Genomic DNA, 27,886 nt, shown 5'->3' on the forward strand with positions numbered 1-27,886 from the left:
AACCAATGGGGCCCCCCCCTGCAAAAAATTCTGCGGACGCCCTTGTGCACAGCTGAGGCATGTGACCAGCGGATGCACCGCAGGGTGCTCCCGGTACAGCTCCAATGGGAGCCGCGTGGTCGACATTTTGGGTTGTGCCGCAGTAAACCCCGATGGGGGCCGCGGCCAACCACGGTGTCTAGCTATTCGAAGGAACAGCAGCCAGCGGATCAAACGACGCTACAACTCCGTAGGGAGCCGACATGTAGCTGCCGAGTGCCCCGCTGGGGGTGGTAGACATGGTGCGCAAGCGTGATCGGCAAGGCGACCTGCTCGGCTAATGTGCCATCAAAGGCGTAAGCGCCAATGACTTAGCACGTTGGGCGCCAGTTGTGGGTTTCTAAGTGGACACAGGCCACCACCCACCGCGGGTTCGAGCTTCGCGCGAGCCAAGGGCCCCGATCAGCCGTCACCACACACCACTGGGACACCGATGCGGTGCACTCAACCTCCGCTGGGAGGAGAGCGATTCGCCGCAAAGAAATAGGCCTCCAATCTCACAAAGGAGACGTTTATTCACGTCGTCCTTCAGCAGGAACACAAACACTCAATAGTCACCCCGTCCCGGGGCGCGCGAGGAGCAAGGCTCCGCTGCGCGCACGAAGCGACTCGAGTAATGCGCGCCGCTAGCACGCCGCTGCAGGAGAATGTCCCCGCGGCCGTGCTGTGATCTCTCTCTCGTGTCGACCGTTGGGCCGGTTGCGAGAGAGAGTGGGCAATCAACGCAAGGTACGCCTGTCGGAGGTCGCTGGACCCCGCTGGACAGGCTCGAGCCGCCGCAGGTCAGAGGACACGTGCGGGCGAGCTCGAGTAAGCACTGATCCGAACGGCAAAGGCCGGCACGGACAAAACAGTAACGTACGCACCTTACGCTGTCTCGGAGGGATCCCTCTCTCTGGGCCCCGCTCGGACGGTCGCGCGGCGCGCGGCCGCCCAAAGCGGGGTCCCGAATTCCCGCCAAAAGGCGCCAATGGCAAAGGCCCTTGGGGAGCCGGGGCGGAGCTGTGGCTAAATGACAGTGATTAGTCACCCAGCCGCCTCTCCACCGCCTGAGGCGGGAGCAAGGGAAAGAGGAGAAACAACGCGGGCGGCCGGCACAGCCGCGCAAAGGCGACGGCGGAAAGCCAGGATTCCCACAACTTCCGTACTTTCCGTCCGAACTTTATAAAACACTCCTCTGCTTGAACACTAGCCTATTCGGGCGTAAACATAGCACACAGAGCTGCACAATGTGGTCATTTGAGAAGTAATTTAACGTCTTCACTTGTCTAGATTTTTCCGGGACTAGATAGAAACTGCTTTCTGCGGCGAGTCCGGTTTCCCTGTGGACGAACCGAGCAGTGGATCCGACAGGCTGCGCCACCTGCCGAAGGCGAAGCAAGTGATGTCACGCCTTTGTGCATGGGCGCGATGCGCGGCTGCTTTGAAGGCTGCCGTCGCTTGTTATTTAGTGAGTGAAGTGACTACATTTAACTGTGGCTTCACTTTCAACTAGAAGACAAAACGGCATTTTCCCAGCAACAGCGCCACTCGTCCGTCCACAAAGCCGGGCAGTGGGTTGCTTCTTCATCCGGTACGTGGCGCTGCCTAGAAATAATAAAGCTTGGAACGTATAAAATAGCTGAGGGTCTGAAAATACAACAGTTGGATTGAAAGTAAGAAAGGAGAAAAAATTGATAGGGTTTTGAAGTAGTTAAACCGATCAGACGTGCGAAAGCATCTGTTTAGCCTGTTTGGCTAATGGTTTTGCTTTCCTGGGTCGTCGGCACGTCTGGCGACGACATTGGTTGGATAGTAGTATTAGTTCATGACGACGGCGATGAGCAGTGCACAGCGCGAGAGTGTGTACAGTACACTGATTCGATAGTAGTATTAGTTGAAGTTGATGAAGATGTGCAATGTACAGCGCGAGAGTATGCTGCAGTTAGCACCAGGTGTGATCGGCTGCGGCGGTAGCTTAGTGCTCTCTTGCAGTGGCCAGCTAAGCTAATCTGCTCGCGTCGCCGCGGGTTCGGATTCCAGTCATGGCAATTATTATTTTAATTATTCACTTATTGTTCGACCAAGGTCACCCTCAAGGTTGAGCTTCAAAAAACTCGGTGAGCCGGTCAGACCTCATAAAGTAGTCGTTAAGGTGCGAAATAAAATAGCTGCTTCAACTGCTGGACGGCACTCGCCAGTGGTCCGGTTCAGTGGAGTTCGGAGAAATGTCTGCCTGCCTAATCTATCGCTGCGCGGCTACCCTCTTCACAAATTACCCGACAGCAATTTTTCGCGCAATACAAACAATTCCCGCAAGCTATGTTGTCAAATTATTCGCAAAAAACGTAAACCATGCTACACTGCTTTATACGCGATATTTGAGCCCGCACAGACCAGTGCGCGGAGGAAAGTTTTGACGTCCGGCCGCTAAATGGGCAAATCTTTGTACCTGGCCGCAACATGTGCACTCATTAACAGCAGACTCTCTAGAAATCGCGTTGCAGAGTGGTAACCGAGCTGTCAGTTTATTACATTTTTTTTTCATGCACGACTTGAGGAAATCTGACTGCATAAATTGACACCGACTGGTTCTAGAAGTGGGTTATTTGCACCTCTCTGGAAGGTTTCTGTAGTAGAATGGATAGTTGGCCTAGTTTGTGTGTGTTCATTTTGGCCAGAAAACAGCGCGAACGGACGAAAGACAGAGAAGAAGGAAACACACAGACGAGTGCTGACCCGCAGCTACATTTTTTATTCAGAAAAAAAAAACATATTTATACTGTTACGGCTCGAGTAGCAGCACCCCACCGCTGCCACCAGTTGTTACGGGGCGGGTAGGAGCATCCTTCCGCTGCCACCAGTTATCATAAGTCGAGTAGCATGGCCAGTTTTTACGTCTCCCTGGAGGCTCGTCCGGGATGAGGAATGGTCTGAAGCTTCCAAGGCTGGGGATACGAAAATAAGCAGGTTTAATGGCACCTATTAAGACACTTATTTACATAATGAAGAAAAAAGCAAAGAAACAAAAATTAAGAGTTCATGACGTCGAGCGACTGGATGAGCCTATTACCCAAGGCCCAGAGCGTTCGTTTTCACTTAGGGCGCTGGTTATATACCCTAAGCCTCCACCCCTTCACCAGGTGGCATTTCAACACGACGCACAGGTCGGCACAACACAACACAGCAAACGGAGGCACCTGTTGCAGAGTCCACACGTGGAAATTTGGCGAGGAGGAAACGCAAGTCTGCGGCTCTTTCGCACTGCGGTGCAACATTACTGTGAACAGCACGTGTCTATCGAACAGAGGTGTGGCATGATGGCGCCGCGGCCGCAGCTGCGCTGGCTTGCTCCGATTCCTTCCGGTTCCTCTCAGACGAGGTGAATCCTTTCTTCTCTTGTCGTCGGTCCATCGTCGGTCGCTTCTAGAAGGGAAGGTCGTTCGCACCGAGCCGAGCGTGGGAAGAGCTCCACCGGCCACTTCCCAGCTAGTCATCCTTTTTGGTGAGGTCAAACGACATATCGAAATTTCCGCTGCTGAATCCGCCACCGTGATCATCGCGGGTCTCAAGTTGGGTCGTAACAGCTTCCTTCCCCTCCAGACGAGTCTCGGCGGGTAGCAGTCACCGCTGCTGCACGAAGAGACGACTTGGGCTACTTGGTCGAAGAAGTATGCCAGAAGCCCTCTGCCGCTCGCATCATTGTCTTCTTTTACGCTGACCAAATACGTTGAGGCGTCTCTGAAACTTAAACCACATGTCCGAGCAAGCACTCAACTCCCCTCCGAGTAAACCAGTTCAAAAGAGGGATTCAATCTCGGTACTATAGCTGTTGGAGAAAAGCTCACACTGACACCTCGCAGGACCCACGCAAGCTGAGAAAACCGAACCTGCTACGATACACATTTACTCAAAAACGCACGAAAAAACAGTAGCAATTTTGGTTCATGAAGAGCATCCCGGACTGCTTAAAAAGAACGGCTAAGAGCGTCCGCGTTTCTATTTAATTTGCCCTTCTTGCACGTACTTTAAAAAAAGCAAACATCTTCAAAAACTGCATAACTGAGCGAAAATCACGAACTTTACAAAAACCACTCAGCACTACCACTAAAACTTGAAACTTCCTTTGCCTTCACCCCTGACTCCTTTTTTACAGTTGAGTCAATGTAACAAGAAAAAAAAGGCAAACGCTTATTCCCCGAACTTGACATTCTTTAGCCGCGCCCTGCGCGGTCGGACGGCCGGTCCACAAGCCGGTGCTTCAAGAAAACGGCGGGGTTGATTGGTTCCGCCTCCGCGCGACCTACTGCGGAAGGGGCGCCTCCTCCATTTTTTTGTCCCTGCTTGTCGCGTCCCCCTCCGACTCACGCGCTCTCTGCAGCGCCCCTTTGTGTGGCGGTCGCGCGCTATTCTCCCTAGCACGTCGCATGCGTCGCCTGTCGAAGGGCAACGCCGTCTGTGTTCCCTCAATGGAGAAGAGCGCTTTCGCCCCGCAAGGGCAGTCAACTTCGCTTTCATTGTGCGCATCCGCCTTCGGGAAAATTTCTCTGATTTTCCTTTTCGGTCATTAGCTTTCGTGGTGCCGTCCCGTGTTAATCTGCCGGCCTTTGCATCAGCATCAACACCTGTCGTATCATTTCTCAAATGCTTGTCGCGTTCTCGACTTTTCTTGCGTAGCGACGCTACTTGCGCTTTGCTCACAGTGCTAGGCGGCGGCTCAACTGTCGAATCCTCCATACCTGTGGTTCCGTCTGAGCACCAAATCTCATTTTTCTGCTGTCTCCCTATGGAAGCAGCAGCATCCCCATTTCGGGTTACAGAATCAATCTCATCTGTACGGCACTTTTCGGCGAACGTTGCGCTCTTGCCTAGCGCTTCACTGTCGCCGTCAGGTGATTCTCTTTCACTCTTTGTGCCGCTTAGTACCGCCTCAACTTCCTGACTGCTAGTGCTCGCCAGCTGCACCAGCGGTGTCCCTTCTCTGGCTCTGTCATTTCGTTCACACCGAACCTCACTGCATTCTTTCTGGCGCGGGACCTCTGCCTTATCTGCCAACGCGCCATCTGTCTCAGAGCTAACAGTAAGCGTGCCACACCTTTCTTTTTCCTCGCGAAGTTTTCGCCTTTCCTATTCTTTCTCCACGCGGAGGCTTTGCTGCGGAATCGTTTCACACTTCTCGCCTGCCTCCTTGTTGAGAAGAGGTACCACTTGCTGGGGACAACTGCCCGACCTCTCGCTCAACTCTCCTAACTTACGGAGCTCAATCTCCCGCTGCAGAATCGTTTCACCCGTCTCATCTGCCTCCTTGTTGAAAAGAGGTACCACTTGCTGGGGACAACCGCCCGACCTCTCGCTCAACTCTTCTAACCTACGGAGCTCAATCTCCCGCTGCAGAATCGTTTCGCACGTCTCGTCTGCCTTCTTGTTGTGAAGAGGTACCACTTGCTGGGGACAACCGCCCGACCTCTTGCTCAACTCTATTTCTAACTTACTGAGCTCAGCCTTTAGCTCCAGTAATTTAGCTTCACTCTCACGTTCACGCTCACGCATCTTTTCCTCTTTTTCCCGCTCTTTCTGCTGTATGAGCTGCTCTTTTTCGTGCTCTTTTTTTCTGTCTGAGCTGCTCTTCCTTTTTTTGTTCGATGAGGCTTCACGCTTCACTGAGCTCCTCATCATCTGCCCCCAAATCAGTAATTGCCTGAATTATCATGGGTTCTCGTGCTAAACCCCTTGTATCAATCCCCAATTCCTCACACAACAGCAACAGGTCCGGCTTCTGCAGTTTCTGTAGGTTCATGATAGTTCTGAGTCTGAGCTATTTCCAAAACAACTATGCAAAAATACCAAACCTCTAGGATTTAAGCAAAGGTGTCTACCAGTTCTAAATTTTAACCCTTTTTTAGAACCTGGTCCACATCAGAGGAAAAGCCAAGAACTCACCCACACACGTGATCATTTCCCAAGACAGCTGCACTCTCGCTGGCCGACCGTTGTTGCCGCTTGTAGCTTCAGATCCCCATCGCTGATCCACAGTTGTTGGGTCTTCGGATCCCACCGCTGATCCCAGTTGTTGGGTTGCCCAGGCTTCGGATCCCACCGCTGATCACCAGTTGTTATAACTCGGGTAGCAGCATCCTTGGGGACTCGTACAGGATGAGGAAAGTCTTAAGCTTCGAAGGTTGAGGATACGAAAACAAGCAGGTTTAATGGCACTTATAAGACACTTATTTACATAATGAAGAAAAGAGGAAAGAAACAGAAATTAAGAGTTCATGACGTCGAGCGACTGGATGAGCCTATTACCCAAGGCCCAGAGCGTTCGTTTTCACTTAGGGCGCCGGTTATATACCCTAAGGCTCCACCCCTTCACCAGGTGGCATTTCAACACGACGCACAGGTCGGCACAACACAGCAAACGGAGGCACCTGTTGCAGAGTCCAGACGTGGGAATTTGGCGAGGAGGAAATGCAAGTCTGCGGCTCTTTCGCACTGCGGTGCAACATCACTGCGAACAGCACGTGTCTATCGAACACAGGTGTGCCATGATGGCGCCGCGGCCGCAGCTGCGCTGGCTTCCTCTGATTCCTTCCGGTTCCTCTCAGACGAGGTGAATCCTTTCTTCCCTTGTCGTCGGTCCATCGTCGGTCGCTTCTAGAAGAGAAGGTCGTTCGCACCGAGCCGAGCGTGGGAAGAGCTCCACCGGCCACTTCCCAGCTAGTCATTCTTTTTGGTGAGGTCAAACGACATATCGAAATTTCCGCTGCTGAATCCGCCACCATGATCATCGCGGGTCTCAAAGTGTCGTAACAATACCTAAGAGTCACATGACCTAATAGCTCCCGCGCACATGCGCAGAGTACAATCGAAGAACAGCACCATATGACAATGGCTAAAGACCCCTACACCCCGATAGCTGGTAGCACCTGCCCACCGAGTGTGGGCAGGTGTCACAACTTCCGCCCTGGGTAGGTTAAGGCGCGGATCCCCTCTGCGGTTACCCGTCTTCCCACTGCAGATCCCTGTGGCACATTAATTTCATTAGGCCGGTCGACCTGTGCGCCCGGTGGACCGAAAGGAGGAATTCGCGAAACTTTGGTTTTGTACACATAAAACAGCTGGGCATACATTTCGGAAGGAAAAGTTTGCAACACAAAAAAGAGTGCTACACGGCTACATGAAAGCTAAATCAACAAATTCAGCAAGTCTAAGATAAGGTGGCACGAGCAATTAGCTTAGAGTATATACGCGATTAATTACATGGATACAAAAAAATAGGTTAAGGCAACACTAAAAGGGTACAGGCTATGTAGAATGTACGGGTATACAACAACAAACAATAAAAAGCCGATGCGTGCGAATGGGTCGTTCACTGCGACAGAGTTCTCACGTTCCGCCGGAGGTGAGCAGGGGTGACGGCGAGGTGCTCTTAGCAGCGTCGCGTTTGATGGACGGTTCCTGGAGAGGCACCCGAGAGTCTGAATCTCCCCAAAGCGCACTACCCGTCGGCGGCATGAGCCCGCCTTTTTAGCCCTTCTCCAAGGTTGCGCGATGCGGCCGTCAAGGCCCCGAGCTGCCCGCTCACTGCTCCGAGGTTCCTGCCGGAACATGCCCGGCGTGCAGGAGGCTCTCCCGTGCATTTCGGTATTTAGGAGGCGCCTTGTGACAGCAGGTGAGCATGAGCAACCTACCCACCGTGGTAGGCGGCACTTCGTGAGAGGCTGCTTGCGAAGAGCAACCTGGATTGCAACACCTGCCATAGAAGGGCAGTGGCGCATCACCGGTCCACTGCACCACTGTGCTAGGAGGGCTAGGAAGACTCCCAGGGATCTATGAATGTAGAGAATGGCGAATTCCGCACATATGGACATTAACTCATTATCCCTACCCGAACAACTGCCCTCCGAGAACACAACACAGGAACCGCAATTAAAACCGAACTGCTAGCGCACCTAATTCACATTTGACCTAACTACGCAAATCCACCATCCTGTTTTTCTTTGTTTTTTGAAGAAGGGTGCGCCGAGCGCGTTAGCACCGTTAATGCATCCGTGCGCCCTTCAAAGGTTCACGGGTGCAAGGGTTCGTAAGGGTGTAATTGTGCTCTTTGACTTCTTGAACATCTTCGCAGTAGTTCAATCAAGAGTGTTTCTAAAATGATGTGAGCTATACGAGCTTTCCATTAAATGACAGCTGAAGCTTGGATGCATGCAGCTGTGACTTCTACTTGCGACCGCATAATGTGATAATTAACTGAAATTTTTCAGCTGAAGTTCTAAGCATCACTGACCCCAAATAGGGGCTCGCTGAAATGGCATATGTAACCTTGGAGAAAATATGCGCATCACGAACAAGTACTACGTTCCTTCGGCAAAAACACGTGGAACATGCTAGCATCGTGTTACTGTGCGAGCGAGTTTCTTGAAGGCTGCCTTTCGCAAGTTCTTTTTTTCTTTTTTGAATAGAAAAGTCACGTCGTGAACATTATGCACACATCACAGATGTGCTGCACAGACAGACAGGTTAGACACGCCGTGAAAGACACATCTGGGAATCATAATTATATTAGGGAATGCTATTTCTCTAGTACAAAGGTTGTCGGCTGCTTTTCGTAGGGAATGTTTAGCGTCCCTCCAGGAGAGCACACACATACACCCAGAAAAATCACCAGCGTCTTTTAAAGGAATCAAAACCTATGAAACTGTAAAATAGTCGGAAGAAGGGTGCAACGGTTACGATAACACCCTTACTATACGGGTGTGACAACCTTACGTTGCAACGTTTTTGGAAGGGTGCAAGGGTGCGAGTTATAGACATGAAAATGCACCCTTAAGGATATAATTTTTTTACGCTGTATGCAGACCCTGATGAAGTTCTACATTGCTCTTTTTTTTATAAAAAAGTTGTAGTGCTTCAGACAAAAGATGTGAGTTCCCGGTACTGCGATCTGACAAAATTTCGCGCAACTACCACCAGGTCGGTGCCATTGCTACACTGCAAAAAAAAAAAAAAAATTGCACCCTTAAAGGTGCACTGAAGAGGAATCTGAACTCGTATTTTTACCGCCGGAAACCGATGTACACGTTCCGAGCGTTCTTGAAAACTTCGAATTATTGCCCTGTGCGGCCGATTTTCCTAATTTAAATCGGATTAACGCCGGGCTCCCGCCATTTTTTTTAATTCCCCGCAGACGGTGGAGGAGTCGACCAACCTTTCACCTAGTCCCGTGGCGGCTTGCCGCTCTGCCATCGGCGGAGTGATACGCAGTGATCGGCGAAAGCAAAGAGTCCACGCGTATTTTTATTTCTGTGGCCCTAATTTGCAGCTACGTTGTCTCTGACGGGATCTGTTTATTCACCGAAACCTAAAAAACAAAATAAAAGCGAGAGCAAAGCCTCCACGCGACTGCCTGAAAGGCACTCCATGCGTTGGTTCACTCCTCCTACCGTCTGCGGGGAATTAAAAAAGAAAGGGCGGGAGCCGGACGTTAATCCGATGTAAATTAGGAAAATCGGCCGCACAGGGCAATAATTCAAAGTTTCTAACAATGCTCCGAATGTGTAGATCGAGTCCAGGTTCCTCCTCAGTGCACCTTTAAGGGTGCATTTTCGTGTCTATAACTCATACCCTTGCACTCTCCCATGACTGCACTCTTGCATGACTGCGCTAATGCAGTCATGAGCGCTACATCTTTAAGGGTGCAATTTTTTTTTATTGTGTAATTGATTTTCGCAAACTTCCAACCGGTTGGCAGTACGCGGCAGCGAAGCGAAAGACCAGATTGCTTTCAAGGGTATCCAGGCTGGTTCATTAAAGTCGTCAATGCACTTCTGACCGCCCGTTTTCTTTGCTTGTCATGAACGTGAGCCTGAACCATGCACTAATCCAGGATATCGCCTTGCCCCCTGTCGTGTTTGTGCTGGGGCATCCCCCTCCGCAGGCTGGCCGAGGAGAACGAGCGCATGCGCAGTCACTTCGAGGGCCAGCTGGCCGAGCTGCGCTCCTTTTACGAGGAGTCGCTGAGCAAGCTGCAGAGCAGCCGTCGGCTGGAGCTCGCCAACGACGCCTCCCTGCTGGCCTGCGAGAAGGAGACCACGGCGGAGCGCTGCCGCATGGACGCGCTGCTGCTCCAGCTGGCGCACAGCGAGCAGCAGGTCGACAGGTAACGCAACTTGCATTCTGGAGGCTGCTGCTGCTGCTGTGGAATTCGGAGAGTGTCCGACTGTCAACGGATACGATTCCCTAACCACGAGGAAGACAATGGGGAGACAGTCGCATATTTGGGGTCGTTCCCGAGATCTAGCCAGGCGTTTCATCGAAGAATTTAAGTGACTAGCAAAAAATTTGATTTATTTTTGTGTTAAAATTATGTCTTTTTCATCATAACCAGTGCTAGCGAACACCAGAAAACCGGCGAATTGTTTTAAGTAGTAAGCTGCTTAACTAATTTTTAATAATTAACTTTTTTACTATTAGAGTTAGGCGCCTAGTTGCAATTAAAGATTTGTAGCCATATCAGTTCTTAGAACTTTTAAAACGCGATTACCGTCAGCGCTGTGGCTCGACAAATTTTTTTCTTTTTCGACTAGTTACGTGCACTGGAGGGGTTGATTTGCCTGCATGCTTTTCGAAAGCGCATTTATCTTGGCATGATGTCGCCAGATTTTGTGGAGCAACAGGGCCGAGGATAATCTCGTTTTCGAAATTCTAAATACTGAAATGGCTATTACTAACGACCGGCTAGAAATCTCTAATTGCAACAAGTTGTCATTACCATACCCTGTATTTGTACATTGTGTATATTGCCGCCCTACCCCTATCCCTTCTTCCTACCAATCCCCCGTTTCTTTCCCTCTTCTGTCCTCTCCCTGCCCTTTTGAGCCGCCGCGGTGGCTCAGCGGTTGTGGTGCTCGGCTGCTGACCCTAAAGACGCGGGTTCGATCCCGGCCGCGGCGGTTGAATTTCTTTGTAGGAGAAATTCTAGGGGCCCGTGTACTGTGCGATGTCAGTGCACGTTAAAGAACCCCAGGTGGTCGAAATTTCCGGAGCCCTCCACTACGGCGTCTCTCATAGCCTTAGTCGCTTTGGGACGTTAAACCCCATAACCCAACCAAAACCAATCTCCCTGTCCTTTTATTCCCGCAAGCCGCAGCTCAGGTGCTTCAGGTTTCGATGGCAGATGCCGCGGCTAGCAACATCTTTTCCTTACAGTGCTATTTTTTATTACTAAATAACCACTAACAACAACAACGAGTTGTCTAGCTGTAGTAGTTAAAAATTTAATTTCCAGAAATTAGGTATTCAGCTTACTACTTAAAACAATTCACTGGCTTTCCGGTGCCCGCCAACACTGGTAATACTGTGCCGCAAAAGCCATATTTTCACCCGAAAAATCCTATTTTTGAAAATTATTTATAATCTTCCCTGAAACACCTGGTATCGGCTAGCTTCAAATGAAGCCTCCGTATGACCTAACGTAGTTATGTTGCCCGGGTATAGGTCGGCTGTATCGGTGCCTTGTGGGGCATAATATAATGAAATTGCTATGCATAAGCTTAGGATTAACAAGATAGAATTGTTCACTTTGTTCGTCAAACTGTCGCCTCGAATTTCGGTTTCCTGCTTTGCTCAGCAAACAAATACTTGAAGTCTTCGTCGCTGGTTCCTATTCGTTGGCTTGACTAGCGCTGTCCCTCAGTTTTTTAAAACCATAATCTTCAGCTAGTAGCTTGCATCTGCGCCAGTTTCTGAATGCTGCCCACACTTGTTACTTGTGGCTCAATCTGCTCTCCTTTGCCGGAGAAGCTGTGCGATGAGCGAAGGGGTGCGAAATATGGCCCTCCGGGGGATTAAGTTAGATCCTAAACCCCCTGCAGCTGTGTAGCCATTTTCAGAGATGCTGCAATGCGAACAGCACAACTCAAGATGTGCTCTGCCAACATCGCAGCATCTGCCCGATCTTGGCGCACATGAATTTTGGGGCCTGTATAGTTGCATAATACTTTGGTTCTGGACCATATAATGGGATATATTTGGGTGCAACGCTCCCTATCGCCTCGTTACGCGCTAGGTATCGAGAGTGGAATGCAATGCTCGACAATGCGAATGCAAAATGCTACCTTCGATTGCCTGAGAGGCAGGCAGCGACGCATGACTGCGTTCCATCACAGTGTCCTTCATTTTGCATCGCTCTTGTCCGCCACCTAGTTTCCGATCCAGTATGAAGAGTGTTAATACAAAATAAAAACGAATTTAAACCCACTAAAGATACGGACTCGCGGGAAGAAATAATATTTATGTGTTGCTTAGGCAGCCAGCTGATAATCTTGCAGATGACCCAGACCACACGAGTCACCTCATGCTTCTATAATTTCAATTGATTTCCTTTGCATAAAGGCACAGACATACATTTCAGTGCGAAAGCACTACTTCACGAGGTCTAACTAGCTCACCCAGTTTGTGTGAAGCTTGCCCTTGGAAAAACCTGGCATAACAGCAGCCCATGCATAAATGAAATAGATAGTGCCGTGACAGGGTTTCGAACCCGCGGCGGAGTGAACAGATCAGCTTCGCTGGCCACTGCGCGAGGGCACTATATGCTATCGCCGCCGCCGATCACGCCTCGTGTTGAACTGCAACACTCTCCGCTGTGCACGGCACATCATCGTATTCGTCAATTTCCATCTGCGGAGCGAACAGATCAGATCAGCTTAACCTCGACCAACCCGAGTCTAATATCGTCGCCAGATGTGCCGACGACACAGCAGAGCAAAACCACGAGCAAAACCATCAGGCAAAACACATGCTTTCGCACATCTACGCGGTTTAGCTGCGTTAAACCCCTACCACATTTTTCCCCCAAATACGGATCGCGTAAAGTTTTGTCCATGACTTTACGGCTTCGCAAACAATAAGGCAGTCAACTAGACACACAGCAAACTGCCACAGTCTTGAATGAATGCGTAACAAACTTGAATCCACGCGAAATTAACAGCGGAATATTTACTTATGATCTCAGAGGCGATCTGCCAATTTTCCCACTTTCTGCATTTCCTAAACACCACAACAAGCACAACAATATACTATAAAGTCGGCGCGTCATAAATGGTGAAACACAAAGAGAATTTTGTAGTCTCGTCGAGCTGATTAACTGTAATGCCAACACGACTTAAAAGGTATTCTGTTCATTACTACGCTCCTCACCATTATTATTAATCATCAACCTGACTACACCCACTGCAGTACAAAGGCCTCTGCAATATCTCTCGAATTAACCCTCTCTTGTGCCAGTGGCGTCCATCTTATCCCCACAAACTTCCTAATCTTCTAAACCTTCTCCTTATATAGTGCCGTATTTCCTATTTTAAAGCTATCCTCTCTAGTAGAAGGGAACACAGCAAACCGTGCATTAATTCTAAGCTTCATCAGCATTTTCAAATAAAAAAACAAGGTGTGCCTTGACTATATTCGCTCATGAGATCGACTATGTTTGCAGAATTTAAGAAGTACCGAAATGCTTTAACGATCGAGCTAAGGAAAGCAAAGCGGCATTACTATCGAAACATTTTGAAGGCGTGTATAATAACCAACGACAAATATGGGAGGCTGTAAACTAGCTCCTTACTGAACGAAAACAAGCGATAACACTGTTCTACTCTTAGTTTAAAGTGAGGCTGTCAGTGGCGAAAGACACCGAATGCAATTAACACACACTGTGTGAATGCAGGTTCCTACAATATACCAACGTCAATGCGTGCGACGGCACTATATCAGCGGGTGCAAGGATGAATTACTATTTTCTGTGATCTACTGACCTAAGTTGAAATTACAATATAATCGACAAACTAAATGTAATCCTGGCATAGATTAGTTTGGTTGAAATCAAATAAAATTTATTCCTCATTTGATATGCGAAGTCCTTAGCTATATAATTGTCCTCACTTAAACAGCTGGTGCACTTCCGCAACAAGCAAAAATAACTAAAATGACTGCAATATTCAAAGATTGATGATGTAAACTCTTTACCTAACGACCAGCCTATTTCAGTACTTCCGGCAATATATAAAATATTTGAAAGCTTTATTCATGACCGATTAGTTTCCTTTCCTTAAAAACATCGCGTAATAATAAAATGTCAGTATGATTTTCCGAAGAACCGGACTACTGAACAGGCTCCAGTGTACATCAAAGACAATAACAGGAAACGTGGAAATTACAAAAAATACACTATATTTGCTTTAAGCAGTAAAAAAGCAGGTGATTCTATACTGTTCGATTTATTCTCAGCAAGCTATCGAGATAAACGGCGCGAGGTGTTGCACTAGACCTCCTCAACGGCTGTTTGAATTCTCAGCATCAGCTATTTAAAGCTAATGATGCAGTATGAACGCATGCGAGGCTAAAACAAGGAGTACCCCAACGGTCAATATAGGACACATTATTATTCCTCAATTATATCAAAGATATTGGTTTACTGAGGTCTAACGTCCCAAATCGACTCAGGCTATGAGGGACGCCGCAGTGAAGGGCTCCGGAAATTTCGACACCTGGAGTTTTTAAACTTTCACTGACATCGCACAGTACACGGGCCTCTAGAATTTCGCCTTCATCAAAATTCGGCCGCCGCGGCTGTGATCCAAACCGCGCCTTTCTGGTCAGCAGCCGAGTGCCGTAACCACTGAGCCACCGCGGCGGGTGCTATCAAAGATATTGTCGAGATAAATAGCCCCCATCAAGTTATAATGTATGCAGACGATACCAATATCTTCTCTTAACATAATTTATAATCTTCTGCAAATAACAACTTTTCGCAGCTTTCAAACCACTTAAGAAATAAAAGATTACAGTTAAATGCCTCAAAAACCATACATGTCTTATTTTGACCTCCCAACAAACCTCTACATAGCAAACTTAGGGTAAAATTTGCAGACATTTGAATAAGTCAACTTTAGGAGCAAAAGTTTTTCGCAGTTTGGTTTCACGAAGACTTGCGTTCCGCTGCTATGCAGGATCACCCGAGTTCCTAACACCCCCGAGTTTTCCCCGAGCTTGCGCAACGGCAGTCGGTGAAGGAACATAGTGCGGTACGCGGGAAAGCAGCAGACAATAAAACGTCAAGGTAAAGCCACGTATGCCAACACAAGCACACCCTACGCGTGCCGGGTCCACGTTTCAAGCACGCCAGACTGCGCAATACACACAGCCAGCGTCGCTTAATGTTATCAACGCACTATCGCAAATCGTAATATCGTGTCTTATCCCCTATTTATCCAGGCAGAAGCCATTTGCCACGCCTTTTTATGACTCGTCAAAGAGGTGTCTTCTCTTTCGAGAATTATCTGTCCATCCACAGTAGAAGGCGAACAATGTACAAGCCGTGCATTCGTGCGCCAACCTTTTCGCTTTTGTCAATAACAGCACCAACATGCCAGCTGACAGGGCTCTTTGATACTATGCTTTTGGATAATGAATGGCGCATGCTTCTTTGCAACTTCTTTGGTTGCAGGCGCGAAATAAGACAGAACACAAGACAGAAAGACGGGACAAAGCGCCGGGACAAGGCGCTTTGTCCCGTCTTTCTGTCTTGTGTTCTGTCTTATTTCGCGCCTGTAACCAAAGATTTACAGTTACCAACTTGCCCAGCAAGACGTTCTTTTATTCTTAGCAACGCTTCTTCGTCGTCTTCACCCGTGGCTGTCGACGTGCCGAAATGACGTGCCAACAGCTTTTTGCTGTCTGCTAAGTGCTTACAGTGCAGGCTACAGTGTTTTTAAGTAATCGTGGTGCGAATTAAGAAACCAACGACAGTTGACGCGTTACGTGCTTTCGACAGTGGTGCCCACATTTCTTAGCGACAACGTCCGTTGTGCGTGTTATATTTCGACGATCAATATGGTTGGTATCTGTCGGCACGGCTTTGCTGTAGCCGGCAAGCGCTGCAAGCATGGCATGTACGCGCATAATGATTACACTCCAAGCCTGGGGTGGGAAGTATGGTTTTGATCGACAGGTGAAGACGAGCCAAACCCGTGAATGCCAGCTCGAGACTGTCATGGCAGTGGCAGCAGTAGCAGCTGGGGCCGTCGCTTCGCGGCAAGTGCAATTATGACAGACTGCAGCCGTTCGATGACATAACCGACGAAGAGCTCCGGTGTCATTTTCGCCTGTCGAAACATCGCTGACCTGGCTGCGCGACGACGAACGTCTGCGGAGACTTCGTTGCAGGATTTCATCGATCACAGTCGATGAGCATATGCGGCCTGGATGCGACCAAGGAATCAACGAGATTTTCTTGCGTGGGCAAGGAAAACTACAGCGAAAGGAGTTGCGACGATTCAATGTTTCGCCTATGGATACACACGGAACCAAACGACACCATTTGTCGAAATGATCGAACACTTGGATATTGAAACTTAAGATATCAGGTAGTTTATATTCGCAGGCAATTACAGGCATGAATTAAACGCTGGTGTGTTCAGGGCAGCTTAGCTCGCTAGCTTTTCTCTACAAGTCCTTTATTCGTTGATTAAGGTGTGTGCTCAGGCAGAGCAGTTGTGGTGTGAAATAGATTTGCGGCCCAAGAAAAGAGTGCACGTGGGCACGTGGGTAGGGTAAGCTGGTCAGCGCTCAAACGAAGGTGGAGTCGGCGTTGACTCGCTGTGCGAATTCGTATCGTAAGCGCCACGTCGTATAGCTGAGTAAAAAAAAAAACGCAGCTACGGGGCGAAATACGTGCACGATTGGTACCCGCGAGCAACTCCTAGAATATGCGCTACTGCCGCTGCAACTGAAATGGGTAGTAACGTGTTCTTACGTCGTATTTTATTGTTTCGAGTTTAGGCAAATCTGGAGGCCTGGATAAAGTGCGCAACATCGACAAAAGTCTTAATTTCTTGCAGTCATGGAAGGAAAATGCTTTATTCAAGCACTAAATATTATACAGTCGAGTTAACTTATTAATAATGTATTGCTGGCTATACGGAGAACCGTATAGTCAGTAAAAGTAATCACATTTGAGGTGTGAAAAATTCTTAATAATGCATGGCATATCAGCTAGCAACAAAGTTCTTGTGGCTTGAAGGGCGCACAGGCACATTTGGCAGAATTTGTTGCTACTGCGTCTGACTGAAGGAAAAGGCGTCTGCCACGCTGTTTTTTGCCTACAGTAGTGTGCAGGTTCCCTGATAGTATATATACGCCTTTGATATGCAACTGGCGCGTAGCATAAATCGATCTGCAAAGCTTGCCCGCAGTCGCATCTCTTCTCGGCGCCTGTTGTCACCGAGGAAGGATAGATTGGAAGCACTTTTTCCACAAAGTCTCCCATCCGCGGGTGGCATAAGTCTTCTTCCGACGAAGTTCACTTACTCAACACATTGAAAATGCGCTTAAAAGTACAATGCGCTCCCCATGTAAACAAGCCGGTGAACACCGCGGCGCGCTCAGGAGGTGGAGAGGGCCTCCAGTGAAGGGGCAGCAGCGCGGCGGACGGAGATTTCGGCGCACGCAGCCTCACGCGCTCCGCTGTCACGGGCCTTCCCTCGCCCCACTACCCGTAATCTAGTACACTATAGTTGCGGTACAAGGAAAATATATTGAATTACAAATTATTCTGAAGCGCATTCAATGCGCACCTTTCCCGGTATAAAAGGCTAATGAAGTACCATAAAGTGCGTGATAAAAATTGACTAAAAACATTGTTTCCATAATTTGCTTGCGCAGGTAGTGCACTCCATGGAATGATAAACAAATAAAAGGAGGCACCGATCGACAATGTGGTCACATGGGGCGCATTTTGTCAGCCGCCCGGGAACCACACGAGGTGGCGCCCAAGTGGTGACAAACCCAGAGTGACTCTAGATAACCCAATGAAACTGAAGGCGTGCCCAGGGATGAATTTTATGTCTCGATACCATTCCTTCATTTACCTTAGTGCGTCGCCAGAGCTCGGAAAGATCCCGAGTTTCGCGAAACTCGGGGCGTTCTGCATAACACCCCTGGTCTATACATGTAAGAAACCTAGGTGTGGAGCTCTCCCGCACAGTTAAATGTCTGTGCATGACAGGTCATTCCTTTCTGATTAAGGAAGCATCTATGTATTTTCCTCATTTACTCTAAATTTACTCATGGTCTAATGGTTTGGAGGACTACTGCGCAAAACAACTATACTAAACTAATTACTTTGCAAAATAAAACTCGGCGTTGCTTTGAATCTGTTCACGGAAATCTACAGGACTTAAGAACAGCTCCTCCATTTAAAAAGCACAGTATCTTAAGCGGATCACCGATATTATTTATCAGGACTGCAAGTAATACACCAGAAGAAAACAATGAAGCCCAAAATGCTGAATATTTTCGAGGGCATCGAATACATCGAGAACCGAAGATAACAAAGTATGAAAAGGAAAACAATGACATATATCAAATACTTGCCATCTTAAACAACTTTGAAAGAAAAGAAAACTTTCAAGGAATATCAAGTACATTTAAACACCATGTGAAGAAAGTATTAATTTCCTCTTGATTGAAGTGCCCTCACTATTAAACAGTCTTGCAAATTTTCCAGTGTTCATTTGTTTTTGTGTGTAAAAAGCACCCGTAGCACAAAATCGCACCATCTGGTCTTGTGTCTCTGTTATTGCGATCATACAAGTAGATTTATTCATTATGTGAAAGGTTTGTCGCAATTTATAAGTGCGATGTATCTTTTCTTCCTTTGTGTACTATTGTAGAAATGGAATTTTTTGCTATATCTGAAAAAAAAAAATGTAAGCGTGTGATTGATGTTCAGAATATTGACTAGATTCGTTCTTATCTTCTTAACCGTAAAAAAGCTGGTCAAATAGACGGCGAATGCTCATTTACACTGTCTTCATTGTCCGGGTTTCCCTATGATTCTGTTCTTGGTTCAGGGTTATTTTTATTTACTCTACGTCAGTGATACCGCAGAGGTCACAGACCGTCATGTGGAAGTGCCACTGTTTGCCTATGGTTCTGCTTTGTAAGAAATGTTGACGATCAAGTGGCGCTAAATCAGTGTTTGAAAAATGTCCACAACTTGTGCATGAAATGGGACATGCAAATCAATGGAGGTAAATATCGCGCTAATGAATGCAACTAATAAAAAATCTCGGCTAATTTTTCTTTACAGTACTAAAATCATTCGAATCCAAAGGAGTAGTAAACTAAAAAATTCAGGGGGCACTTTGACTGTCTAAAGTGCGTAGAGGCGAAAGCGTTCTCCGCACCACTTTTGCTGCTTCTGTGGCACTGGTGGCGTCACATATAATTGATTACTAATTCCTAAGTGATGACAAATCATTAATTAATGGTTAATTACTAATTAATGCATGGATACTAATTAACTGCTAATTAATGACGCTTAAGCCTTGCCTTTAGGAGTGGAACGCGACAGCGTGTTGTAGCGCTGCCAGGGAGTCCATGGAACGCCACCACCCGTTCGGCGCGATGCCTTGCCCTTTGAACGCAACGCTTTTTGAGGAAAAGAAATGGCGCAGTAATTCTCTGTCATCTCGGTGGACACCTGAACCGCACCGTAGAGGAAGGGGGGAATTGGGAGTGAAAGAAGACAAAGAGGGCCCGTAATGAAGAAAATGAAAATTGTATTTGAGGAAAGGAAATTACGCAGTAACTGTCTCACATATCTCGGTGGACACCCGTCAAAATTCAGGGGGGCACTTTTTTGTCCTCAAGTGTGGCCACTGATGTGTGGTTAAGATTTTAAGCTGCGCCTCTAGGAGTGGAACGCGACAGCGTCTTGCAACGCTGCCAGGGAGTCCATAGAACGCCATCGCCCATTCGGTTCTACGCCTCGCTCGTCGGTAAATTGGTTTTTGAGGAAAGGAAATGTATCTGTCTCTCATATCTCGGTGGACACCTAAACCTCGCCGGAAGGGTAGGGAGGAGAATGGGAGTGAGCGAAGACACCGTATTCACTAGACGCGCCTTTGTTCATTCCAAACCTTCGAGCTGGCATGGAGGAGCGGATAGCATGCTCGTCTCGCACGCCGAAAACCGGGGTTCGATTACCGAGCTGGACAAATTTCCTATTCGGTTTTATTTATTTATATAGCCTGACTAGAAAAGTTAATTAGGCTAATTGGGTAATTAAGCAGTTGACTAATCTCAGTCCCACTTACTTGGAGCATCACTATACGATCCCTTCAATTGGTTGCATGGTTACTAGCCAAAGTATAATTGGCCCAATTTGAAATTCGCGCACTGTGACGTCACGACTGTTTCGACCAATTGAAAAGCGTGACATATCTGTCGACAACTGCTGCTTACAACGATGAGACATTAAAGGCTTTCGCCTTAATATTTAAGCGTCACAATTATTGAAAGTTCACATTGGGGTGAACAAATTGATCATATATGCGGTTTACTCAACGAAAACTCGTCTTCCTGAACCCCAAATTCAAGCACGCGTCACCAGATGTTAAGCTTCAAGCATATCAGAGTGTAGTGCGACCAAAGCTACAGTATGCAAACATAATATGAGACCCATACTCCCAATACCAGAACAACAAACTTAAGAAACTGCAAAGGTCACCTTTAAAATTCATATTTTCCGCTTACTGCAAAACACAGTCAAGGACATATCTACGCATCCAAGCTGCACTTACCGAACTTGCCACTCGTAGAAAAAAAAAGCCCGTCTCAAGTTTCTATATATTGTCACGTTGTAGTGACGGCAGTCCAGCGGTCAGGAAGACACCAACCAGTCTTGGAAACGAAGCTCTTTATTTGGGCTGACTTGCGCCCTCAAAAGAACTGAATCACTCGGCGGCGGCGTAGAAAGAGAAGTTTATTTTTTCTGTTTTAACATAGAAAATACAAAACAAAACAGATGAACTTAATTCTCTGATCAGTCAAGCACATGCGCAGTGACGCAGCACTGAGCATGTCAGTAATGCAGTAAAAATGCCGATTCTCGACCGCCGCGCAGGACGATAAAGTATGTCGACCATTTGCGCAAGAACTCAGCCTCGCTCATTGACAGAGCGTCCATGCATGCTTGTTCAAAGAGGCGCGTGCGAAGGCGCTGCAACATTGGGAACATTGTTCTTTGCGGACGCCCATTTAAGGATGCCACTCCACGCTGCCGCCACAAAACGAACATGCCGACACACAAGAGCATATTTTGAAACACTTCGGGGGAACTAGTGCGCGCTTCCAGGCGGGTTAAAAACATGCGTGACACTAATGTCCAAAAGGTGCGCGCAACTACACACTCAAACATTGCGTGCTGCAAAGTTTCAAGCAGACCGCACTGCGGGCATCGGACGGAGGGCGCCACGCCCCACGCCGCAAGGCGGTCTCTTGTGGGCAGGACCCGCCAGCCTCGCAGCCAGCCGAAGTCCCTGACATCTGCAGGAAGCGTAGCTGAGGTCAGTTGGCGCCAGCGTGCCCGTCTCGTTTTCTGGAGTTGTTCGCGGGTCAGCGCAGCGACCGTTAGTGCTTCACACATTCTGGAGGGCGGGGTTTCATCAACATCCAGATCGGGAACGCTGGCAGTCAACGACGTCAGTGTGCGACGCACATTAACGAAAAATGCCGGCGGCTGCTCGGCTGTAGGGCCAACCACGTGTTGTGAAAAAAAAAACACGTTACGCGCTGTACCCAGAAAATATGTGAGGAGTGTTCTCCCGGGATAGTCTGGGTTGCGTACAAGATCTCGTACTCCTCGCAAGGCGAGTACATTGCACATGGTGCGTATACATGATGCGGCGGCGTAAGCAACAGGCGTGCTCGTCAATCGTCGAACTAAGAATGTCCGCCGCTCGCGGCATCGCTCAATTTAAAGCCGGCAAAGAAACTTCCAGATAACAGGTCAAGACCATCTACGGTAATCTGGAAAAACCTAGATGCAGCCTTTCATGGCTGCGAACAATCGAGATTAGTCTGGTCGCTTCTCGCGCCACGAACAAAAGTGATAACGACCCTTTCCTGCTGCCTTGAGCGTGAACGAACACACACTGCAATGATACGTGGCATTACCTCCCTTCCAAAGAAGCATCGTCTCGATGCTTTAAAATGAAAATAAACAGGACAATAAAAACTTCCAGTCATTTAGCGTTCATAATATGGCTTCAGGCGTACGACATGTACGACTTCCGGGCGTGTGCGGCGTCGCTGACATGCTGTCGTGCCGTCGGGGATGACTTCGTAGTCGAGGTCACCGATGCGACGGAGAACCTTGTACGGGCCAAAGTAGCGTCGCAGCAACTTTTCACTCAATCCACGGCGGCGAACTGGCGTCCATATCCAAACACGATCACCTGGCTTGTAATGCGTGTCTCGTCGGCGCAGATTGTAGCGTCGGGCGTCGGTGTGCTGCTGGTCTTGAATGCGAAGCCGCGCAAGTCTTCGCGCTTCCTCGGCGCGATGAAGGTAGGCGGCGACGTCGAGGTTGTCTTCGTCAGAAACGTGCGGGAGCATTGCGTCGAGTGTTGTCGTGGGCTTCCTGCCGTATACCAGCTGGAATGGGGTAAACCTGGTTGTCTCCTGGACGGCAGTATTGTACGCGAAGATCACGTAGGGCAGAATGGAGTCCCACGTCTTGTGTTCGGCGTCGATGTACATGGAGAGCATGTCTGCGATGGTCTTGTTCAGACGCTCTGTGAGTCCGTTGGTTTGTGGATGATAGGCAGTGGTCCTCCGATGGCTTGTCTGGCTGTAGTTTAAAATGGCTTGCGTCAGCTCCGCTGTAAACGCCGTTCCTCTGTCTGTGATGAGCACTTCCGGGGCGCCGTGTCGCAGCAGAATTTGTTCGACAAAAAATTTTGCGACTTCTGTTGCGGTACCACTAGGCAACGCTTTTGCTTCGGCGTAGCGGGTCATGTAGTCGGTGGCCACGATGATCCACTTGTTTCCTAATGAAGAGGTCGGAAAGGGGCCGAGGAGGTCCATCCCTATTTGCTGAAAGGGCTTAGTTGGCGGTGGTATGGGGTTCAGGAGTCCGGCTGGTCTAGTCGGAGGCGTTTTGCGTCGCTGACACTCACGGCACGTTTTCACGTAATGGGAAACGTCGGTAGCTAGCCGTGGCCAATAGTACTTCTCCTGGATGCGGTGCAACGTGCGAGAAATCCCGAGATGTCCTGCAGTCGGCTCATCATGACATGCCTGCATAATTTCTTGCCTGAGATTTTTGGGCACGACAAGAAGATGAACTGCCCTGTTCGGCGCGAAGTTCTTCAGGAGGACATTATTGTGAAGGACGAAGGACGACAGTTGCCGCTTGAACCCTCGGGGAGGCGATGCGATCTTGCCTTTCAGATAATCAACTAGGCTTTGCAAGTCAGGATCCGAGTGCTGCTGCTGCGCGAAACTGCTGGCGCTTACCGGTCCTAGGAAAGCGTCGTCGTCCTCCTCTTCGGGTGCTGCGTCGACAGGAGCTCGTGACAAGCAGTCTGCATCGGAATGCTTGCGGCCAGATTTGTAGACTACAGTTATGTCGAATTCTTGAAGACGCAGGCTCCAACGAGCAAGGCGGCCGGAGGGATCTTTCAAATTGGCCAGCCAGCACAGAGCATGGTGATCGCTCACAACCTTGAATGGTCGTCCGTATAGGTAGGGGCGAAATTTGGACGTGGCCCAAATAATGGCGAGACATTCTTTCTCTGTCGTCGAATAGTTGGCTTCGGCTCTCGACAGTGAACGGCTAGCGTACGCGATAACTTTCTCCTGTCTGCCATTTTTCTGAACGAGGACCGCTCCTAAGCCCACCCCGCTTGCATCGGTATGAACTTCGGTTTCGGCGTTTTTATCAAAGTGCCCGAGCACAGGAGGGGACTGTAAGCGGCGCTTCAGCTCGTTGAAAGCTTCCTCTTGTGGCCTTTCCCATTTAAAACGCACGTCAGCCTTGGTAAGTTGAGTCAAAGGTTCAGCGATGCGCGAAAAGTTCTTGACGAATCGTCGGTAATAAGCGCACAATGCAAGGAATCTGCGTATAGCCTGCTTGTCATTAGGCTGTGGAAACTCTGCGATCGCGGCCGTCTTCTGGGGGTCGGGGCGAACTCCATCCTTGCTTACGACGTGACCAAGGAACAGCAGCTCCTCGTAGGCGAAGTGGCACTTCTCTGGTTTCAGTGTCAGGCCTGAAGACTTGATCGTTTCCAGCACTATCAGAAGCCTTCTGAGGTGGTCTTCAAAGCTTGAGGAGAAGACAACAACGTCATCTAAGTAGACTAGGCAAATCTGCCACTTCAAGCCTGCGAGCACCGTATCCATTACTCGCTGGAACGTCGCTGGGGCAGAGCAGAGGCCGAATGGCATCACCTTGAACTCGAAGAGTCCGTCTGGCGTGATGAACGCAGTCTTTTCGCGATCTCTTTCGTCGACTTCAATTTGCCAGTAGCCGCTCTTCAGGTCCATCGATGAGAAGTACTTAGCGTTGCACAGCCGGTCCAATGTATCGTCGATGCGGGGGAGGGGGTAGACATCCTTCTTCGTAATGCTGTTCAAGCGGCGGTAATCGACGCAAAAGCGAAGGGTGCCGTCTTTCTTTTTCACTAGGACGACTGGTGCTGCCCAGGGGCTCCTTGATGGCTGGAAAACGTCGTCACGAAGCATTTCCTCAACTTGCTTACGGATAGCTTGGCGTTCTAGCGGCGATACGCGGTAGGGGCTCTGTCGCAGTGGTCGGGCGTGTTCGTATGTGACAATTCGGTGCTTGGCAAGCCTCGTTCGTCGCACATTCGATGCTGATGAGAAGCAATCGCTGTACTCTTGAAGAAGACTGCGTATTTGTTCTTGTCTGCTCCGTGGTAATGCCGGGTTGATATCAAACGTTGGTTGATGGCCTTGGTTAGATGGTTCTACGGGTTGGTCGGGTAGGGCAAATATGTCTGTGATGTCTGCCAGCTCGTCGAGGAAAGCGATCGTCGTACCTTTGTTTAGATGCCGGTATTCTTCGGTGAAGTTGGTTAGCATCACCTGGGCTTGGCCATTTCGGATTTGGGCGACTCCCCTTGCGACGCCCAGTCCTCGATCAAGGAGTAACTGGGTGTTCCCCTCGACGACGCCTTCGGCAGTTTCGACGTCTCCAGTACCTATGCAGGCGAAGACACTTGATCGGGGCGGCACGCTCAGTACTTCGTCAATGACGTTTAAGGCAACGCAATGAGTCGCTGTCGTCGCCGCAGATATGGCTTTGTCCGTGGAAAGCTTGATCGACTTGGATCGAAGGTCGATGATCGCCCGATGCTCATTCAGGAAGTCCATTCCTAAAATCACGTCTCGCGAGCATTGCTGTAGGATCAGGAAGGTTGTCGCGTAGGTTCTCCCATTTACAGTAACTCTCGCGGTGCAGCGTCCTGACGGCGTAATCAGGTTACCACCTGCGGTGCGGATCAGCGGGCCATCCCAAGTTGTTGTTACCTTCCTGAGTCGGACAGCGAGTGGCCCACTCATGACGGAGTAGTCAGCTCCGGTGTCCACCAAGGCAGTAACCGCGTGATCGTCGATCATAACTTCAAGGTCACTTGTTCGCGTTTTCGCATTGCACGTTATCTTCGGTGTACGATCTCGGCTTCGTCGAGTAGTGAGGCCGCGGTGGGCGTACTGCAACGTTACTTCACTGGGCAATGGTAAAAGCTTCAAGTCTGGCCGCGTCGTCGTCGTCGTCGTCGTCGTCGGAGCTGTCGTCGTCGGTGTTGTCGTCGTCGGTGTTGTCGTCGTCGGTGTTGTCGTCATCGGTGTTGTCGTCGTAGTTGAGGCATGGTCTTGAGTACTCGTCGATGGAGGATCTTTATCATTGCGCTTAGAAGCAACCTCACCTCCAGAGGCTGCTTTATTTAGTTTAACCTTCGGGGGCTGGGGGAGCGTCCACGCATGGCGTAACCTCGGCTAGGAGATACAAAACGCGAGGACGATGGCGACGGGGAACGTGATAGGCGGCTCGGCGATGAGTATTCTTCCCGACGCAAAAACTCCTCGATTTCGGCTGGTCGCTGGCCGGGTCGGGGTCGTGGAGCGTCGTAAGAGAACCCTCGGATGCCCAGTCTTCTGTATGGGCAGTGCCGGAGGACGTGACCGGCTTCGCCACAGTGGAAGCATAGTGGGCGGCGCTGGTCGGGAGTTCTCCACTCGTCGCATTTCCTCGGCTGCGCGCGTCGCTCGTAGGACGGGCGGGTTGGGGCGAGTGGGCGGCGGTCCAACGCAGCTGGCTGAGGGTGATAGGGGCTTGGGTCCCGTCGTCGAGGTGCAGGACGGCGCACAGCTGCGGCGTAAGTCATGGCTGGGGGCTGCATAGGCTGCATGGGTGTCGGCGTCACACCCAAGGCCTGTTGAACCTCGTCCCGGATGACGTCAGTGAGCGATGAAGGTTGCGGCTGCGTTCCAGTTGGCAGCAATCGTCGGAGCTCCTCTCGCGCAACTTCACGTATAACCTCCCGCAGGTTATCGTTGTTAGCGGTGTCCATGCAGCTTGCTGACATAAAGCGCTGCTGGCGGTCATACTGGCGGGCTCGGGCGTCAAGAGTTTTCTTCATTGTGGATGCCTCTTCTACGAATTCCGCGACGGTTTTCGGTGGGTTGCGAACGAGGCCGGCAAATAGTTGCTCTTTAACTCCTCGCATAAGCAACTTCACCTTCTCTTCTTCCTTCATGCTCGCGTCGGCACGCCGCAAGAGACGCTTCATTTCCTCAGTGTACACAGCAACGGTCTCGTTTGGGTGTTGTATGCGAGACTGTAGCAGCTGCTGGGCTCTCTCCTTTCGCACGACGTTCGTGAAGGCCTTTAGAAGCTGCTCCTTGAAGGTTTCCCAGTTCGTGAGGTTAGCTTCCTCATTCTCAAACCAGACTTTTGCTGGTCCCTCCAAGGCGAAGAACACGTACCTAAGTTTCATGGCATCGTCCCAGTTGTTGAAGATCGAACTGCTCCAGCCATTCTTCGGGGTCGGCGCCAGGCGAAGCGTCGAAGGTTGGTGGCACCCGGGGCTGCTGAAGAATGATTGGAGTCATCGTCTGGGGCAAGCTCTTGGTAGATGTTGCTGCTGGCTTTCGCTTCCGGGTAGGGTCCGGCAGAATCCCGAACTCAGGTTCGTCCCCTTGCAGGCGTCGGCTTGCGCGGTGGACTGGACTCAGGTCCTGCGGTTCATGACTCAAAGGGCTGGCGTCACGACTTGTAGGGGGTGTCCGGAACATGGGAGGCTACCCAGCACCTCCACCAGATGTCACGTTGTAGTGACGGCAGTCCAGCGGTCAGGAAGACACCAACCAGTCTTGGAAACGAAGCTCTTTATTTGGGCTGACTTGCGCCCTCAAAAGAACTGAATCACTCGGCGGCGGCGTAAGCAACAGGCGTGCTCGTCAATCGTCGATCTACGAATGTCCGCCGCTCGCGGCATCGCTCAATTTAAAGCCGGCAAAGAAACTTCCAGATAACAGGTCAAGACCATCTACGGTAATCTGGAAAAACCTAGATGCAGCCTTTCATGGCTGCGATCAATCGAGATTAGTCTGGTCGCTTCTCGCGCCACGAACAAAAGTGGTAACGACCCTTTCCTGCTGCCTTGAGCGTGAACGAACACACACTGCAATGATACGTGGCAATATGCTCCGTGAAAGCAAGTTTAATTTAGACTCTACTCTTTATTTCGGCCACACATAATCGCGCTTTTATTAGACTTGGGACAACACAGGGACGACACAAACCCTGGTGCGCAACCAGTGCTGTCCCAAATCTTTTCAAAAGCGCGATTATGTGTGACCCCCGCACTCAGTGGTTACGGCGCTCTGCTGCTGACCCGAAAGGCGCGGGTTCGATCCCGGCCGCGGCGGCTGAATTTCGATGGAGGCGAAATTCTAGAGGCCCGTGTACTGTGCGAGGTCAGTGCACATAAAGGAA

At 49.6% G+C, this 27,886-nt stretch overlaps 1 protein-coding gene across 5 annotated transcripts in view; it reads left to right on the plus strand.

Annotated features, from left to right (window-relative positions):
- The window catches only part of LOC149349408 (protein FAM184A-like), a 152,474-nt gene that overhangs the window by 40,896 nt on the left and 83,692 nt on the right, over positions 1 to 27,886 (plus strand). For all 5 annotated transcript variants that reach the window (XM_089578311.1, XM_089578315.1, XM_089578314.1 and 2 more), the window contains one exon: positions 9,956 to 10,177. In XM_089578311.1, the coding sequence (XP_089434437.1) occupies positions 9,956 to 10,177 (222 nt within the window). The remainder of the gene's footprint in view (positions 1 to 9,955; positions 10,178 to 27,886) is intronic.

This window comes from Amblyomma mixtum, chromosome 3, assembly GCF_055824585.1.
Source record: "Amblyomma mixtum isolate Tamu chromosome 3, ASM5582458v1, whole genome shotgun sequence".
NCBI lineage: Eukaryota > Metazoa > Arthropoda > Arachnida > Ixodida > Ixodidae > Amblyomma > Amblyomma mixtum.